The 15,020-nt window shown below is 42.5% G+C and overlaps 1 protein-coding gene across 3 annotated transcripts; it reads right to left on the bottom strand.

Moving 5' to 3' along the window:
• Positions 1 to 1,137: 1,137 nt before the first annotated feature.
• LOC146622185 (uncharacterized) lies at positions 1,138 to 13,706 on the bottom strand. Of its 3 annotated transcripts, XM_085366089.1 has the most exons (4): positions 13,535 to 13,706; positions 12,620 to 12,898; positions 1,261 to 2,385; positions 1,138 to 1,178 (listed from the first exon to the last, which is right to left on the bottom strand). In XM_085366089.1, the coding sequence occupies exons 1-4, from the start codon at positions 13,704 to 13,706 to the stop codon at positions 1,138 to 1,140; spliced, it is 1,617 nt and encodes a 538-aa protein (XP_085222215.1). The 3 variants fall into 3 exon arrangements, with proteins under 3 accessions (XP_085222215.1, XP_085222214.1, XP_085222216.1); XM_085366088.1 differs by having other exon boundaries at positions 1,175 to 2,385; XM_085366090.1 differs by lacking the exon at positions 12,620 to 12,898 and having other exon boundaries at positions 1,175 to 2,018; positions 2,088 to 2,385.
• Between the last annotated feature and the right edge of the window lie 1,314 nt (positions 13,707 to 15,020).

The following is a 15,020-nucleotide window of genomic DNA, read 5'->3' as shown; positions in this document are numbered from 1 at the left end:
TTCAAACAGGTGCCATTCATACAGGTAACGAGTGGGGGACAGAAAAGCTTCTTACAGAAGACGTTACAGGTCTGTGAGAGCCAGATATTTTCCTTGTTTGAGGTGACCAAATACTTATTTTCCACCCTAATTTACGAATAAATTCTTTACAAATCCTACCATGTGGATTCATGGATTTTTTTTTCACATTCTGTCTCTCACAGTTGAAGTGTACCTCTGGTGCAAATTACTGACCTCTGTCATCATTTTAGGTGGGGGAACTTGCACAATCGGTGGCTGACTAAATACTTTTTTGCCCCACTGTACCTTGTCTCTTCCTTCGGGTATAACAGGATAAGAGTTTAGAAAAGTGTGAAGTAGGAAATTTCAGAATTTGAAAAAAAAAAAAAAAATGCAGCAGAGCTCCGAAACATGTGGCTTACAGCTACACCGTCTAAGCCAGAAGTCTAATTTAATTGTTACACCTGGTAGAGAAGCCACACTGATCATTTTATTAAAGATGAAAGAATTTAGACATTTTGTAACTCTCAGTGATGCGCAGTGTTCGTTTGACTTTGGGACCTGAAGCGGAGTTTAGGACCCAGATTACTCCGCGAGGCTCCTGACTACGGTAGCCATAATGATCCGAATATCCATCAAGCGGTGCGGCTTCGTAGCTTACCAAAGTCGTACTAAAACATTTTTTGACAGATTTTTGAGCACCGTATACCACATAAAATCCGTTTGAGGTCAGTAAGCACAAACAGAATTCATACATAAGGTGCACTGGATTATAAAGCGCACTGTCGATTTTTAAGAAAATTAAAAGATTTTAAGTGTGTCTTATACTTCAAAATATATGGTACATAAGGTTACAGATTTTTAGGATCACCTCTAAAGGCTGAAAAGAAACCCCAAAACAAGTGGATAAAAATCAAAAAAATAAATGAATGCATGAGAAAAAAAAAACAAAAAAAAAAAAACCTGCTCTAAACAGACCATTACAGACTGAAGCAGGCAGAAAGGGCCAGAGGGATTCTCAGCTTCAACTTCAAAGTCTCACATAAAACACTGACCACAAACAGGAATACAGCATAAAAGACATTTATTTCTGGAAAACAACAACCTGTGAGAGTTCTCATGCAGTCTATCAAATTCCTACTCACACTGAAACATTTTACGAGCCTCTGGCTTTTCACCTGTGAGTTTTCTTGTGATGCATCAATATACTTTTTCGACTGAAACTTTTCCCACATGTTTCACAGGGATATGGCCTCTCACCTGTGTGGGTTCTCCTGTGAATATACAAATGGCTGCTTCGACTGAAACTTTTCCCACATATATCACAGGGATATGGCCTCTCACCTGTGTGGGTTCTCATGTGAATATACAAAGTACTGCTTCGACTGAAACTTTTCCCACATATATCACAGGGATATGGCCTCTCACCTGTGTGGGTTCTCCTGTGAATATACAAATTACTGCTTCGACTGAAACTTTTCCCACATGTATCACAGGGATATGGCCTCTCACCTGTGTGGGTTCTCCTGTGATTATACAAATTACTGCTTCGACTGAAACTTTTCCCACACGTATCACAGGGATATGGCCTCTCACCTGTGTGGGTTCTCCTGTGAATATACAAACGACTGCTTTGAGTAAAACATTTCCCACATGTATCACAGGGATATGGCTTCTCACCTGTGTGGATTCTCATGTGATCATACAAATTACTGCTTCGACTGAAACTTTTCCCACACGTATCACAGGGATATGGCCTCTCACCTGTGTGGGTTCTCATGTGAATATACAGAGTACCGCTTCGACTGAAACTTTTCCCACATGTATCACAGGGATATGGCCTCTCACCAGTGTGAATTGCAAGGTGATGTTTCCATGTACTTCTAGCTCTGAAACTTTTCCCACATGTATCACAAGGATACGGTTTCACATCAATGTGGGGTTTCTTTCTTTGGGCCTGATTCTTGATGGATTTTTGGCAAACATCAGACACAGTCCGGCTCTCCACATCATTGTGACTTCTGTCTCGCTTCTGTCTCTTCTTTGACACTGAGGTCACAGTTTCGCTTAGCCCTGACTCTTCACACTTGCTGGATTCTTCATCTGTGCTTTCACTTTGAGGAGAGTCATCACAGAGGAGCTGCTCCCCATCTCCTCCTGGTTCACTGTGCTCTCCTTCCTCAGCAGCAGTCACCATAAAGGTATCAGGCTCCTCCTTCAGTCCCAGCTGCTCTCCTTCCTGACTGCTGCACAGTTCCTCCTGTTCCTCTTTAATTTGTGGAGGTTCTGGGTCCTTCTGCTCCACACTGGAGCTCCTCTCCTGGTCACAGAGCTGCTGCTCAGGGAGAACCTCCTGTTCCTCATAGATATGCTGCTGTGGGACGTCTACAGGGACAGAAGAAAAAAGTTACTGATGCAACCACAGAAACATTAACAGGACTTTACAGCATGACTGCATCACTCATGTATGTGGACTGACACCTGAGTTCACCTGTTTTGTGGTTTGAAAGCCACAGAGTTTAGAGAAAATGAGTCTCAATTGTTCCCATACTACTGACACATACGGGATCACTGAGGGTAACAAATTTCCCACGTGTGGGACTAATAAAGGTTATCTTATCTTATCTTTCTCTTTTGCTCTTCTCCAGCTTTGACAAAAGTCCAGCTGGGATAACCACATTTACTCAGGGCCTTCTTGATTAGGGATGGGTATCATTTAGGTTTTATCCGATACCGGTGCCAAATCGGTACTTTTGAAACTGTGCTGGTGCTTAAATGGTGCTCAAACCGGTGCTTAAAGAATGGAGAACACAAAATTGGTCCAAAAACCTCTCATGTTCAGCTGTTTTTTTGTAAAAAGATAACAATGTTAGCCTTTTCTGCAGCTATAGGGCATATATGGTATCACTCTTGGATGGAAGCAGTGCTTAAACAGTGGAAAAAAAACAAAACAAAACCATACACCTTGTCCAAAACCTCTCATGTTTAACTGTTTTCCACTTTTTCTTTGGTCATTTTAGCCTTTTTGGCCAGGGTGAAGGGAGTATCTGCCATCAAACAAGAACACAGCTGCATGTAACTACGACGGTGTTTGCTAGTTCACCTTACATGCATTAATGTAATAACGTGGTTAGCCTACTCAACGTAAATTACACACGAACAACATTAAGCTACTCACGCAGAGAAGAACGGCTGCTGCTGCATCATCATCCTCATCATTTCTGCTACACTGGCAGGGCTAGGGGCCAGGACTCTCCTCTTTGGGTTCTTGAGGGATGTTGCTAACTCTGGGTCCGACAACAGGCACCACACCCGCAGTAGATGTGCACTGCGTGAGGTTTCGCAGTAAGCTATCAAATACGGTGAATTTCTCGGCTTTTAAAAAAAAACCAAAAAAAAACCGCAATGCGTCGCCAGGTGTTTCATCAGATTTGAGGTGTTACCTCCTTTGACAGTATCACAGTATCAGCTTAAAGCACTTGTTGCGGCTGAGTTTGCATATTTTGCTGTGAAGTACAGCCAGACTTTGACCGCTTCGCCTTGAGCATTTTTAATCTGTAGCTCTGCTCTAAAAGAACATACGTACCTGGACCCGCCTACTATCCTTGCTAAAGTTAAATGATTGGCTAGAATCCAAAGTGTGTGACAATTCAGGAAAAAAAAAAAAAAAAAAGCATATGGCCACAATGGCACCGGATACCGGTACCCATCCCTATTCCTGATGTGCTGTTTTTCCGCTTCCCTGGCTGCTGGGTCAGTGGGGATGGTGTTCGCTCTGTGGTGTAGCATCCTAATGACACCCAGTTTGTGTTCCAGTGGATGATGAGAGTCAAACCTTAGATACTGATCTGTATGCGTAGGTTTCTGGTACACATCAGCTTTTAGATGTCCCCCATTACTGATGGAAATCTCACACTCAAAGAAGGCTAACCTGCCACTTTTCATATCCTCGCTGGTGAATTTGATGTGTCGGTCCACCGAGTTAATGTGATCCGTGAATTGTGGTATGTCCTGAGATTTGATTTTCACCCAGGTGTCACCTTCGACTGGCACAAACAATTATTCTGATAGTCGATTAGTCAATGATTAATTTTGCGATTAGTCGACTAATCAGATCATCATCCATTGGACGTAAAACGTATTGCACCAGCAGCGTCTGCTCTTATATAACTATCATTAGCTTACAGCTTTAAGTGTTTAAGGTATGTGCTAACTAAAAATGAAGACAAGATGATAGTTTATTAAACGTTTAATGACCTTTGCAGTTTGTCCTGGTGGAGTTTAATAAACTCAGCCATCTGCTCCTTGCTATCTAAAATATAACACGACACTGGAGTAAATTCTTGACCATCTCACACTTCTGTTTAATCAGTTTTCAGCTTGACGTTTATTCAGCTGTGTGAAAAGTAGAGATGGACCGATCCGATATTACGTATCTGTATCGGTCCGATACTGACCTAAATTACTGGATCGGATATCGGAGAAAAATAAAAAATATAATCCGATCCATTAAATATCTCGAAAGCACCTCACAAAACTTGCAACACGCCGTAACTCACCTCAGAACGTTAGCACGTCGGAGCAGTATGCATCACGTGATAGAGCGGCTGTGGCATGCAGGACCTGTCGGTGGTCTGGATAGCATTTGGAGCTTCGCCACCAAACCGACATTTCATCTCCAACAAAGTTATCACAGAGAGAAGTAAAGCAAGTGTGTAAGTCCATCTCTGAATGTTTGTAAAGCATTCCAGCGTTAAGCTTAACAACCGATATATGGAGCGACTGCCTCTTCTTGCTGCTACTTCAATCATGAAACTGCTTAACGATCAGCTGATCGGCTTTTCTGTCGGGAGTCCGTCTCTCTTGTTTGTTTTTGGCCCACTTTGCACCAGAAAGAGGAAACCAGCGGCTGAACAACAGCAGCACGTTTAAGCTTGATCAGCTGTTGTTAGAATGTATTTAATATTACTTTCTACACCAGGATCCTTTTCTACGCAGCTGACGGCTGTAACTGTGCAGGGGCGGATCTAGCAAAGTTTAGCCAGGGGGGCCGATAGGGCATTAACAGGGAAAAGGGGGCACAAAGACATACTTTTCTTTCTTACTCTCATTTAAAATGTCGAGCTTTTAATAAATAATTATCTGAATCTTACACCAAAGTTTTAATCTGATGTAAAATGTATAGAAGTCCATTACTGTATATAGTAACTGTTAAGTCTAATATACCCTAGTAAGCTATAGTACTTTTTCCTTTGGGAAGGTACCATCTGTGCAGTCTGCAATTCTGTTGAAGAAAGATGTTGAATCTATTTAATATTTCTTGAAAAATAATTTATTTCTGTGCATTGTTTTTCACACTGCATCAAATTAAGGTTGATTACATCGATTAAGCATCATGAGGTGGAGCGTGAGGGGTGGTTCCCTATTTTTTATTTATTTATTTTTGTTGCTGGGAGTTGGAACCCTATTAGTTAGGTTGCTTAATATTTATGCTAAGTACTCTTTAAAATACCAGAATAGGGAGGATGGTGTAGGTTTAAGTTTATTAGATTGATCAGTATTTCGGAACTATGAAATATTTTTTTTTTTTTGCATACAGGTATAACAGAATAGCTTTAGTGTTGTTGTTGTTTTAAACTTGAGTATGAACTTATACAAAATGCAGCAAGATATTTAAAAAAAACAGTTTTGTTGATTAAAAAACACTATATCGGATTCATATCGGTATCGGCAGATATCCAAATTTATGATATCAGTATCGGACATAAAAAAGTGGTATCGTGCCATCTCTAGTGAAAAGTAGAGATGGCACGATACCACTTTTATGCTCAACCTCAGGTCGAAACCGGGCAAATCCGGAGAAAATCGCCCTCCGCTCAGCGATCATGCTGTAGCGGTTATGGCGGAGGCCCAGTCGTCCCCACTTCTCGGCCAAATGGACGTCGACAAATTGGTGGAGATGGTATCGGCGCAGCTGCAGAAGGCTGTGGAGGCCTCCTTTGAGAAGAAGATTGATCCGGTTCTGAAAAGACTGGAAACATGCGCAGCTAACATCTCTGCATTGGATGTTAAAATGAAGGAGGCAGAGGCACGTATATCAACGCAGGAAGATGTTACAGCGGGATATGGCGCCAAGATTTCTGAAGTGGAGCTTAAGCTGGAGGCCGCTTTGGATAAGATTGATGACTTGGAGAACAGGAGCCGACGGTGTAACATACGTGTTATTGGGCTACCCGAAGGCAGTGAAGGTACCAACCCTGTGTCTTTTTTCAAAACGTGGTTACCGGAGTTGGTGGCTGTGAGTTTCAAGGGCGGCGCTGTTAAAATCGATCGCTGCCACCGGGTGCTTGCACGCCTCCCTTCCAGTGCCCAGCGGCCCCGCGCGGTCATCATAAAGCTCCACAACTTCCAGGATAAAGCACGGATCATGCAAATGGCTACGAGGAAGCAGTCCTTATTTCATAACGGCATTCCTATTATGATATTCGAGGACTTCTCCGCCGCTGTTCTGAAGAAACGCCAGGGATTCTACCACGTCAAACAACGCCTCAGGGAGATGGGTGTCCCCTTCGCCATGATGTACCCGGCTGTCCTTAGGATCAAGATCGATGGCCAGGAGAAATCTTTTAGAACTCCAGAAGCAGCCTCAGCTTACCTGGATAACGTGCCTCAAGGGGCGGGACCGCGCTCATCCTCAGTGGCTCCAGCGGACTGTTGATCTGTGCTCCTGTCCCATACGTGAGGCATTCGCCAATCCCTCGTCTCCTCCTTTCTTTTTACTTTTTTATTTATTTATTTATTTTTTATTATTGTTATTTTTTTTCTGTTTGGTTTCTTTTGTTCTTTTCGGGTCTGCGCGGAGATAATAACCCCATACATATAGACTATTTTATTTAGCCATTTATAATCCGAATCCTTGTTTTAGCTGCGGGCGGGCAGCTGTTTCACGTTACTGATTAAGAAAAGACTCTGGTCCAGCATCTTTCTATGTCCAAGTTGGAAAGTTTGCTTGCGCCCCCTGCTGGGCGTTGGAGACCTTTGTCTGACCTCCATACTCACTGGTTTCTTGACGGTTCTGTTTCTTGTAAATAGTTTTTTGTTAATTGTTAGCAAAGCAGGACGTTTGTTTTTCTATGTGTATTTTACTTGCCACTGGTGTTGTAGAGCAGTGTTTGGGAGCCCTACATATCAGCTATGCTTTGGTCACCTGAGCGTGGTTCCATGCTTATTTAAAATGTTGTATGATAAGTGATAATTCAGTGTTAAATGTTTGTTCCTGGAATGTAGGAGGTATACATAACCCTATTAAACGGAAAAAAATATTGAGTTTTCTTAAGAGGGAGAATGTCCATGTTGCCTTGTTGCAAGAAACTCACCTGTCTCCTCAGGAGCATCTAAAACTGAAACGTGATTGGGTCGGTCAAGTTTTTAGTTCCTCCTTTACGAGTAAGAGTCGCGGTGCAGCTATTTTAATACATAAACACCTACTGCTGACAGTTGACCAAACAATTTGTGATAAGTCTGGTAGATGTGTTTCCTTAAAGGGCACCCTAGGTGGTCAGGCGGTGTCATTTCTGAATATTTACTTTCCACCAGTACAGTCTAACGACTTTATTGCTCATACTTTCTCTTCCTTTTCTGATTGGGTTTGTGATAATTCTGTGATAGCCGGTGATTTTAATTGTTATTTTTCTACAACTAAGGACAGATCCCCTCCTAAACAAATTCAAATGTCTACAAGGGCCAAAGCACTTTTAGATACTTGTAACGAACTTGATCTGGTTGATACCTGGCGGACTCTTCATCCTAACGATAAAGAATTTACTTTTTTTTCCGGGTGTTCATAGAACAAGTAGTAGAATCGATCGTTTTCACCCCCAAACAATCACTGGGAAACATTTTGGGATGTACAATAGGCGATATTATTATATCAGATCATGCGCCGGTCTTTGTTCAGCTAAGTGATCTAAATCCTGTCCCTCGGTCTCATACCTGGAGATTTAACAATTTTTTGATTCACGACCCAAAATTCGAAATATTTTTAAATGATCAGCTTGAACATTTTTTAAAGGTTAATGCAACCCCTGAAGTTTCTCCAGGCCTGCTTTGGGACACCCTGAAGGCTTACACTCATGGACTGATTATATCATATTCAGCAGGCCTGAAGTGGAAAAATCAGATGGAACAACGGAAATTGGAACTGGAATTGCACGAACTGCAAGCTAAACATAATGAATCACCATCAGAGCAATTAAGGAATGAAATTCAGGTGGTTAAAACAGCTTTGGAGGCACTATTGACAAGAAAGGCTGAGAAATCTCTTTTCTTCATGGCAGAGGTTGTATGAGTTTGCTAATAAACCTAACCGCTATCTGGCCAATCTTCTTCATAATAAGGGTGCTGGTTGTAATATCCCATGTGTTAGAGACTCATCTGGTTTACCTAAATATGACAATGTAATTATTAATGATACTTTTAAAACTTTTTATAAGCGGTTATATACCTCCCAGTTTAAATCAACATTGGAACAAGGTATGCATCACTTCTTCTTAGGACTAAATTTACCTAAAGTTACTGAAATCCAAAGGGATGATTTATGTAAACCTATAACGCAAAGTGAAATTTTGAAAGTTATTCAGATGCTTCCAAATAACAAAGCCCCGGGTCCAGACGGGTTCACGGGGGAATTCTTTAAGAAATTTAGTAAGTTTAGTCTGACTTCCCCACTGCATAAGATGCTTCTGTCCTCTTTTGAGGCAGGCACTCTCCCCCCCCTCCTTAATGGAGGCTAATATTTCGCTAATTCTGAAGAAGGGGAAACCTCCAGAAGAATGCGCCTCCTATAGGCCTATATCTGTTTTAAATCTTGATTTGAAGATACTTGCTAAGGTCCTAGCTATACGTCTTGAGCCAATACTACCTTCGATCGTTGAGAATGATCAAACTGGTTTTATACGGGGGCGGTATTCCACACATAGCGTGAGGCGCCTACTTAACATTATTCAGCACTCATCTTTGTTTAACCCTGAGGCTCTAGTCATCTCACTTGACGCTGAAAAGGCCTTTGACCGTCTGGAATGGCCGTTTCTTCTTTTCACACTTCAAGAATTTGGTTTAGGTGACAACTTCGTTAAATGGATTCAGATCCTTTATACTTCCCCTCTTTCGGCAGTGATTACCAATGGTTATAGGTCAGACAATTTCAGTATTGAACGTGGCAGTCGACAGGGCTGTCCGCTGAGCCCTTTGTTATTCGCCCTGGCTATGGAACCCCTTGCCACAGCCATTAGGAAGGATGCTGCTATTGAAGGACTCTGTTTGAACAATTCTCAACATAAGATTTCACTTTATGCAGATGACGTCTTAATTTTTCTAAATTCTCCTGCTCACTCAAATTCCTAGATTAGTTGCGTTAATTTCCCAATACGGCTCCTTCTCAGGCTACAAGATCAATTTTTCTAAAAGTGAGGCTATGCCCCTCTCTGTTCTAAATGAGGTTGATCCAAACATTTCTCAGCCTTTTCGTTGGTCTCCCTCCGGTTTCACTTATTTAGGGGTAAAGATTTCACCGAATCTAAAAGAAATGTATAGTCTGAACTACACCCCTTTAATTCAGACCATCAATCGCGATTTGGGTAGGTGGTGCAGCCTCCCTCTGTCTCTCTTAGGTCGTATTCATCTGGTCAAGATGAATATCCTCCCTCGCCTCTTGTATTTATTCCAGATGTTACCGCTTGCTCTGTCCAAAAAGGTTTTGTCAAAATTAAATGGTTCAATTATTTCTTTTATATGGCGTAAGAAAAGACCTAGGCTGAGATACAGTTTTCTGTGTTTGCCGGTTCAGAAAGGCGGTCTTGCCGCTCCCTCCTTCCCACAATACCTCTTGGCTGCACAGTTTAAATTTCTTACAGACTGGTTTATGGACGATCCGGATTCCATTTACCTCAGCGCTGAGTCCACTTCTTTAAAGGGTATCCGTTGCGGAACCTGCTATATATTTCCTCAGGTAAAGCCACAGTTCTAACACAAGATAATATGGTGCTAAAGAATATGCTCGTTGTTTGGCGCAAAGTCAGGCGCCTGGAAGGATATTTTAATTGTTTCTCCCTTCTTACTCCTATTCATGAAAACCCTGACTTCTTACCTGGTCTTCGGGCTGGTTTTGCGGACTGGTCTCAAAAAGGGATTAATACAGTGGGTGATCTTGTTCATGAGAACTCTCTTCTTACTTTTAATCAACTGAAAAGCAAGTTTGGTCTGACCAATAAGGATTTTTTGAAGTACTTTCAGGTAAAGCACTATATTACTTCTAAATTGAAGGATTTGAATGGAGGGTTTGGTCTTTCTCCTATAGAATCACTCATGGTAAAAACTACCCAACTAAAATGTATCACTAAAAAGATTTATAACATTCTCTCTGATCTTAGAATGGATAACTCTAACAAAATCAAGGGCCAATGGGAATCAGACGTAGGCGCTATAGATGCTGAAGCTTGGGATGAGTTGTGTTGTCGTCCTTTTAAAGCCTTGGCATCTAATTCTATTTGGGAAAGGCAGTTTAAACTTATAAATAGGCTTTATATTACACCTGAGAAGAGACACATGATGTTTCCAGCTTTGCCTAATCTTTGTAACAAATGTCAGTCTGCTGTTGGTTCCTTTTTTCATTGTCTGTGGAGCTGCCCTGTTATTCTACAGTTTTGGAGATCACTTATAGACAAGCTATGTACTATATTTAATTGCCGACTGCATCTGGGTCCAAGGACTTGCTTGTTAGGACTAAATGATGAGCTACCTGCCGGCTTTCGCAGCAAAGATCTCCTTCACATACTGCTGCACTACGCTCGAAAGTGCATTATGGTACTGTGGATTTCTGATAAGGCTCCATCTGTCAACCAGTGGCTACAGTCTGTGATATGTATTATGCCAATGGAAGCCTTCTCTACGGCACTTAAGGACAAACCTTTCCTTTTCTATCGCATATGGGACCCTTTTTTGGCCCACCTGGACACTCCTTCTGCTCAGAGGTTGAAATCGGGCTTACGGGATTTAGCCTGGCAACAAAGGGACGATTGTTAACCTTTTTCATTGTTTATTACTATTGCTGTTGGCTTTTTCTTTCTGCCTCCCACGTCCTGCTATACATGTAGATGCATCTTTGTCCTGTGTATGTATATGCTGGTGACTGCTGTTTTCCTGCTTTGCAATTAAAAGTTCAATAATGAAAAAAAAACAAAAACAAAAAAAACTGCAGGAATGTCTTAAAGACATAAAGACCTGGATGGCCGCTAACTTTCTGCTTCTTAATTCAGATCAAACTGAGGTTATTGTACTCGGCCCTGAAAAGCTTAGAAATATGGTATCTAAGCAGATTCTTCCTCTGGATGGCATTACCTTGGCCTCCAGTAACGCTGTGAGGAACCTTGGAGTCATTTTTGACCAGGACATGTCCTTCAACGCACATATTAAACAAATATGTAAGACTGCGTTCTTCCATTTGTGCAACATCTCTAAAGTTAGAAATATCCTGTCTCAGAGTGACGCTGAAAAACTAGTTCATGCATTTATTACTTCCAGGCTGGACGACTGTAATTCATTATTATCAGGAAGTCCTAAAAACTCCCTGAAAAGCCTTCAGCTGATCCAAAATGCTGCAGCAAGAGTCCTGACAGGGACTAGAAAGAGAGCAGATTTCTCCTGTTTTGGCTTCCTGTTAAATCCAGGAATCAAAATCCTGCTCCTCACATACAAGGTCTTAAATAATCAGGCCCCATCTTATCTTAATGACCTTGTAGTACCATATCACCCTATTAGAGCACTTCGCTCTCGCTCTGCAGGCCTACTTGTTGTTCCTAGAGTATTTAAAAGTAGAATGGGAGGCAGAGCCTTCAGTTTTCAGGCCCCTCTTCTGTGGAACCAGCTTCCAGTTTGGATTCAGGAGACAGACACTATCTCTACTTTCAAGATTAGGCTTCAAACTTTCCTTTTTGCTAAAGCATATAGTTAGGGCTGGACCAGGTGACCCTGAATCCTCCCTTAGTTATGCTGCAATAGACGTAGGCTGCCGGGGGATTCCCATGATGCATTGAGTTTTTCCTTTCCAGTCACCTTTCTCACTCACTATGTGTTAACAGACCTCTCTGCATTGAATCATATCTGTTATTAATCTCTGTCTCTCTTCCACAGCATGTCTTTATCCTGTCTTCCTTCTCTCACTCCAACCAATCACAGCAGATGGCCCCGCCCCTCCCTGAGCCTGGTTCTGCTGGAGGTTTCTTCCTGTTAAAAGGGAGTTTTTCCTTCCCACTGTCACCAAAGTGCTGCTCATAGGGGGTCATATGATTGTTGGGTTTTTCTCTGCATCTACTGTATAATATAAAGCGCCTTGAGGAGTCTGTTGTTGTGATTTGGTGCTATATAAATAAAATTGAATTGAATTGGAAGTGTGAGAGGAAAACCCCAACCCTGCCTCAGTGCAGTGTCCTCGGGTGAGTTTAGAGCTGAATGCTTGTTTAAACAGAGACACATTCACCTTCTGTCCTTCAGAAACATCCCCGCAGCCTCAAAGTAAACGTACCACAGAGCTGTGATCAGGATCCTCCCTCAGAGTGACACTCACCTGTCCTGTGCAGCTTTATTTCTGGTTTCCAGGTGATATCTAGCAGTCTGCGCTGACGGTCGATCTCTTCCTCGTACTGCACAGGATCATTACGAACTTCAGGCTCCTCCTTCAGTCCCAGCTGCTCTCCCTCCTGACTGCTGCACAGTTCCTCCTGTTCCTCTTTAATCTGTGGAGCTTCTGGTTCCTCCTGGTCCACATTGAAGCTTCTTTCCTGGTTCCAGAGCTGCTGCTCAGGGAGAACCTCCTCCTCCTCACAGACCTGCTGCTGTGGGACGTCTGGAGAGACAGAAGAAAGACGTCACAACCACAGAAACATTAACAGGACTTTACAGCATGACTGCGTCGCCCATGTGTGTGAGAGTAAAGCCGTCCAATCAGCTGTAAGTCACTGATCTCAGATCTGCATTTATTCAGATAAAGACAAGACGTGTGGAAATGTGACCACAGGAACCGTGCACGTGCTGTGTATGACTTTAGCTTTTATGAACTGTGACAATCACCACAACGGGCCCGGGCGACCACTTTGACGTCACTGATGGAGAAATAAAAAAAGCCTTATTGTTATGACATTAACACTGAACTCTTTACAGCTCTGCAGAAGAAGAAAGGAAATCAAGGAAAAACCTTTTCAGGCTAGATTACTGAGTTTATGAGGTGCACCTGAACGCACCATCAAACACACGTTTCACCGCCAAACAAAAAGATTTTCAAACAATTCACAGGATTGAGTGATGGATCCAGGTCAGAGAAAAGCTCAAATCCAGGCTGATTTCAGCGCCTGTTGTTTGAATGCAGCGCAGCGCAGTCCTGTCCTCTGTTTGCTCTTTGTTAGCGCACATCTCCAAAAAGTCCTCACAATCAGAAACGTCCCGCAGAGCTGTGATCAGGATCCTCCCTCAGAGGGACACTCACCTGTCCTGTGCAGCTTGATTTGGGGTTTCCAGGTGATATCCAGCAGTCTGCGCTGACGGTCGATCTCTTCCTCGTACTGGACGATCGTTTTTTCAAACTCCAAGAATATTTGTTCAGCAGCAGCAGTTAGTCGCTCGTTGATAAACTCTCTCAGATACTGAACTGGAGGCATCGTTACTGCCTCGGCTCACACACAGCACAAAGCGAGCCTTCAAAAGTTCACGCTGGAACAACCAAACTGCCGGCTTTTAAAAATGTTTACATCCGCTTCGTGTCCCGCTCTGAAGTTCCGGCAGGAGGAGGATGTGCAAATACTTTGTTCCGCCTGGAATAAACGTCCTTCTTTCTTTCTAAAAACCTATTTAAATGTACCAAACAGAGCCATAAACACATAAACAACGTGTTATAAATAATAAAGGAGAGAAAATGAAAAGAAAAGGCCTCATTCAGGTTTTTATCCATAATGAATCATATCCATTCTAGTACTGATCATTCATATACTCAACACCAAAAAGTCTGACGTGAATGAATACTAACACACGGCTTTATAATATTTTATTGCTTGATGTAGGTCTAGAATAAATGAGGAATTACACATGCTGTTCATTAAATGTGTTTGTGGCGTGCTCAGAGTCTTCATTGGTGGAAATCATTTGTAAAAAGTTCAAAACATAATGTCTAGATTTGAAAATGCAAATGCACAGCTCTTTGTGCCAAATTTAATGAGATATGATGATGATTAAAGCATGTCCTGTTATGGAAATGTGAAATAAATCCACACAGACACAAACAGGTTTGAGTTAGCTTCACTCAGGGCACAAAGAGCAGCACAGAGTGTGGCAACAAGCTGACAGTCGTGTGTAGAGATGGGTTTTGTGGAGGGTGTTTCTATTCCTGTGCAAAATGTGTATTCATGAGAGATTTTTGAAGTAGGTTTTGCTGTTGATAACACAATCAGGCATATAACATGGCGCAGACTGTCCAAGACAGCTACCCAGGAATTTTTTGTGCTGAATAAATGACAATATTTTGGTGAACGTCTTGTTTAGATATCTGGAAAAACTTCATCGGAGCAAAGACGTCCTGGGGACAAATTTGTGCCTGGCCTGCTGAAACTGTACCGGTCTAAGAAGGGAGCTCTTGGTGAGGAGATGGAAGACCTCCTGGATGAACTTGATGAACAGGTGAATGGCCTGCATTTGTATAGCGCTTTTCTAGTCCCTAAGGACCCCAAAGCGCTTCACACTACATTCAGTCATTCAAACATTCACACACTGGTGATGGCAGCTACATTGTAGCCACAGCTGCCCTGGGGCGCACTGACAGAGGCGAGGCTGCCGGACACTGGCGCCACCGGGCCCTCTGACCACCACCAGTAAGCAAACATGGGCAGTGGCGGTCCTAGCCCTGGGCGAACACTCCTTCTGCCCCCCCCCCCCCACACACACACACACACACACACACACACACACAAACACAAACACAC

This window comes from Diplotaxodon limnothrissa, linkage group LG11 (genome assembly GCF_057381915.1).
Source record: "Diplotaxodon limnothrissa isolate DT_005_m linkage group LG11, D_limnothrissa_male_GT1.1, whole genome shotgun sequence".
Classification (NCBI taxonomy): domain Eukaryota; kingdom Metazoa; phylum Chordata; class Actinopteri; order Cichliformes; family Cichlidae; genus Diplotaxodon; species Diplotaxodon limnothrissa.
This window is presented reverse-complemented; position numbering and strand designations above follow the sequence as displayed.

Excerpts from the sequence above, each read along its gene's own strand:
- LOC146622185 (XM_085366088.1), bottom strand. The coding sequence starts at position 13,706 with ATGCCTCCAGTTCAGTATCTGAGAGAGTTTATCAACGAGCGACTAACT. Across the intron at positions 12,899-13,534 it reads AATCAAGCTGCACAGGACAG|ACGTCCCACAGCAGCAGGTC; the intron begins GTGAGTGTCCCT and ends CTGTCTCTCCAG. Across the intron at positions 2,386-12,619 it reads AATAAAGCTGCACAGGACAG|ACGTCCCACAGCAGCATATC; the intron begins GTGAGTGTCACT and ends CTGTCCCTGTAG.